The sequence below is a fragment of the Echinops telfairi genome, unplaced genomic scaffold (genome assembly GCF_000313985.2).
Source record: "Echinops telfairi isolate 266 unplaced genomic scaffold, ASM31398v2 ScPeMD7_7474;HRSCAF=8512, whole genome shotgun sequence".
Classification (NCBI taxonomy): Eukaryota; Metazoa; Chordata; class Mammalia; order Afrosoricida; family Tenrecidae; genus Echinops; species Echinops telfairi.
The window spans coordinates 5,745,821-5,748,567 of NW_022111378.1; the positions used below are offsets into that span (position 1 = coordinate 5,745,821).

At 46.5% G+C, this 2,747-nt stretch overlaps 1 protein-coding gene across 1 annotated transcript in view; it reads left to right on the forward strand.

Moving 5' to 3' along the window:
• Positions 1-2,747, forward strand: part of DCLRE1C (DNA cross-link repair 1C) — a 49,661-nt gene that overhangs the window by 21,265 nt on the left and 25,649 nt on the right. The window contains exon 10 of the mRNA XM_045285632.1: positions 2,425-2,556. Within this exon, the coding sequence (XP_045141567.1) occupies positions 2,425-2,556 (132 nt within the window). The remainder of the gene's footprint in view (positions 1-2,424; positions 2,557-2,747) is intronic.

The window sequence follows — 2,747 nt, forward strand, 5'->3', positions numbered from 1 at the left end:
TGGGTTGAGAATTGAAGCACAGGTTAAGTTCATTTTCAAACCTGAGGGGTGACTGAGGACCGTAGTCTTGGGGGTTCTACCAGTATCTGTCCAACCAGTAAGCCTGGTCTCTGTTATGGTTTTAAGTTTTGCTCCACATTTGTCCTCACACTTTATCCAGGATCCCCTCCAGAGCAGTGGGCAGTGGTAACTGGCACACTGGTTCTTCTAGCCTGAGGGTGGTGGAGGGTGAGGTTCTTGTGGACCATTGGACTCATTGTTTCCATGTGCTGGTGGGGCCGGAGGACACACTCCACTCCCGACTCTTGCCATTGAGAAGGTCATTCCCCTGCTTCTCAGAGGGTGTGTTTTATAAGCAGCAGGATGACGCTGCAGGGACTCCTACTCACAGCTACGCACAGGCAAATCCTATCAGTGTCTCCCCCATCTTCTTCCAGAGCAGTGTTGCAGTGGCAGGCCTCAGTCTGTGGGACATGTGGAGCAATTCCGCTCTTCCTTCCGTATAATGAGCCCACTTCTCTCTGCCTCAGGGAGCCCTCCCAGCAGCCCAGTGACACTTCCTTTGGGTCCCCCAGTGTGATTCAAGGTTACAGCATTGTACCAGACACTATGAAAAATACATGGGAGCTGCAAGAGCTTGCTTTCTCCCATGATATGTACCAACTGAATGGAGGCACGAAATGCTCACGTGGAGATGCTCAGCGCCACATGCATTTTTAGGCGATGCTCTGAACACCTGGGCTCCCTGCGCCAGGAGGTGCGCACGACATCCTTGCAATAGGACAGTATGTACTGCAGCCAATTTGATGCAGCTGTGATTTAGGACTACATCTTTACGTGTGCTTACCTGTCTGCGTACTGTCAGGGGTCCCATGTACAGTCCGTGTTTGTATGTGCATACATTTGGATATGTTTTAACGTTTTATAATCTGTACTCAATGATTTATGGTAGTCAATGATAAAATAGACTTGTAGCAACATGTATTTTGTGCGCTCATGACCTACCTAACTTTTCCCTACTCCTCTCCGATTCCTAGAGTACGAGATCATCTAAGAGTGTTTTTCAAGTTGTCACTTACTTCCATTTCCCCACCCCCACCCCCGCGCCTCCACCTCCGTCCTTCCAATGTATTGATGGGCAAAAATCCCCAGCACACACAGCCTTTTGTGCAGGGGGCACCAAAAAATCCAAACCCAGTGTCATCGAGTTGGCTCCAACTTCTGGCACCAAAAAATCCAAACCCAGTGTCACCAAGTAGCACGGCCCGTGTGGGTGTTCGAGACTGACTCCTCACAGGAGCAGAGAGCCTCCTCTTTCTCCCTCTGTGTGGCTGGGGGTCCAAGCTGCTGACCTTGCGGTTAGCAGCCCAACTCATACCAACTCGTCCGCAGGGCTCCTGGAGCAGAGGTGGGGATGTTTTTTCTGCCAAGGGCTTTTTGGAAATTTGTAACATTCCTCGTGGGCCGTCCTGGTCAACCACTTAATGAAGTCACCCCTACTGTGATGGCTGGAACTGCTTCTCTTTGCTGAGGCCTGTGATGTGAGCTGGCATGATGGTTTCGTGGGCCTTGCATACCCCACAGGCCAGACTTACCTGCCTGTAGACCCATAGAAAGGACTCAGGCTTGTCGATCTCATCCAAACCTTGTCAGACAGCACCGAAGAGACGCCGATGACATCTGCTTTAGACGGAATGTTAATGGTCCTTGGAAATGGAGTCCCATTATTATTTTTTCGTTTTATTTATTTATTTTTAGGAGTCCCATTATTTTTCATCTCTTAAAAATTTTTTTTTTATTACTGTTTTCCCTTCTGACTGTATTTTATTTGAAAATGGTGGAATCACCGGTCAGAAAACAAGACTAGTCTCCATTTGGAGTCACCAGTTTGTTGACATTTACTGTTTTGCTTTCTCGCTCTGCTCTCCCTGTGTCATCCCCTTTGGGAGTCAGCTGCAGGCTCCGTGGCCCCTCCTCTTGACCCCTTCCGCCTGGAGCTCTGATGAGCAAAGACGGTCTCCTCCATAACTCGGAAATTTCCACACGGATGAAACTTGATTAGATATTAGGCGCTTCATATTCAGATTTCACGATTAGCCCAGCAATTTCTAAATAGCGTTTAGAGCTTCAGTAGTTGGGACTGCCACTACTTAAAAAGCGTATGCCCATTCATTCACGCTTCGGTCGTCTCTTTCAAGACGGATCAAGTATCCAATCCTTCTGTCTTTCTTTCACGATATGTTTTTGAAGAGTCCAAGCTTTTTCTTTTTTTTATTTTTGCTGAACGCCCCCCAATTTATCTAGTTATTTCTTTATGTCTATTTTTGTATTTGAGACCTGGCCTGCAATTAGATTTGTTAAAAATATAGAACTGTTTTCCTGTATATACACATGCATTTAAATCTTTACTTATTTATTTTTTAGGCAGAGGAATATTTTCAGTGGAGCAAACTACCCTGTGGAAATACTTCCCCAAACAGAATCCCACTCCACATCATCAGCATTAAGCCATCCACTATGTGGTTTGGAGAACGAACCAGGAAAACAAGTGTGATTGTGAGGTGAGAAAGTGCTGTGTCAGGTTTTCTGCGCCGCCCTGCTGTCGTGACATTGCCTGGTTTGCTTGCTCTCCCTGTGTTCTGGGCTTAGTGCCAAGAGGGGGTATAGACTAAAAGAATGTTTTTTCAAACATTTTAGCTTGATACGTGTTGATAATGTGGTTTGATATTAAAATGTATATGTTGTGG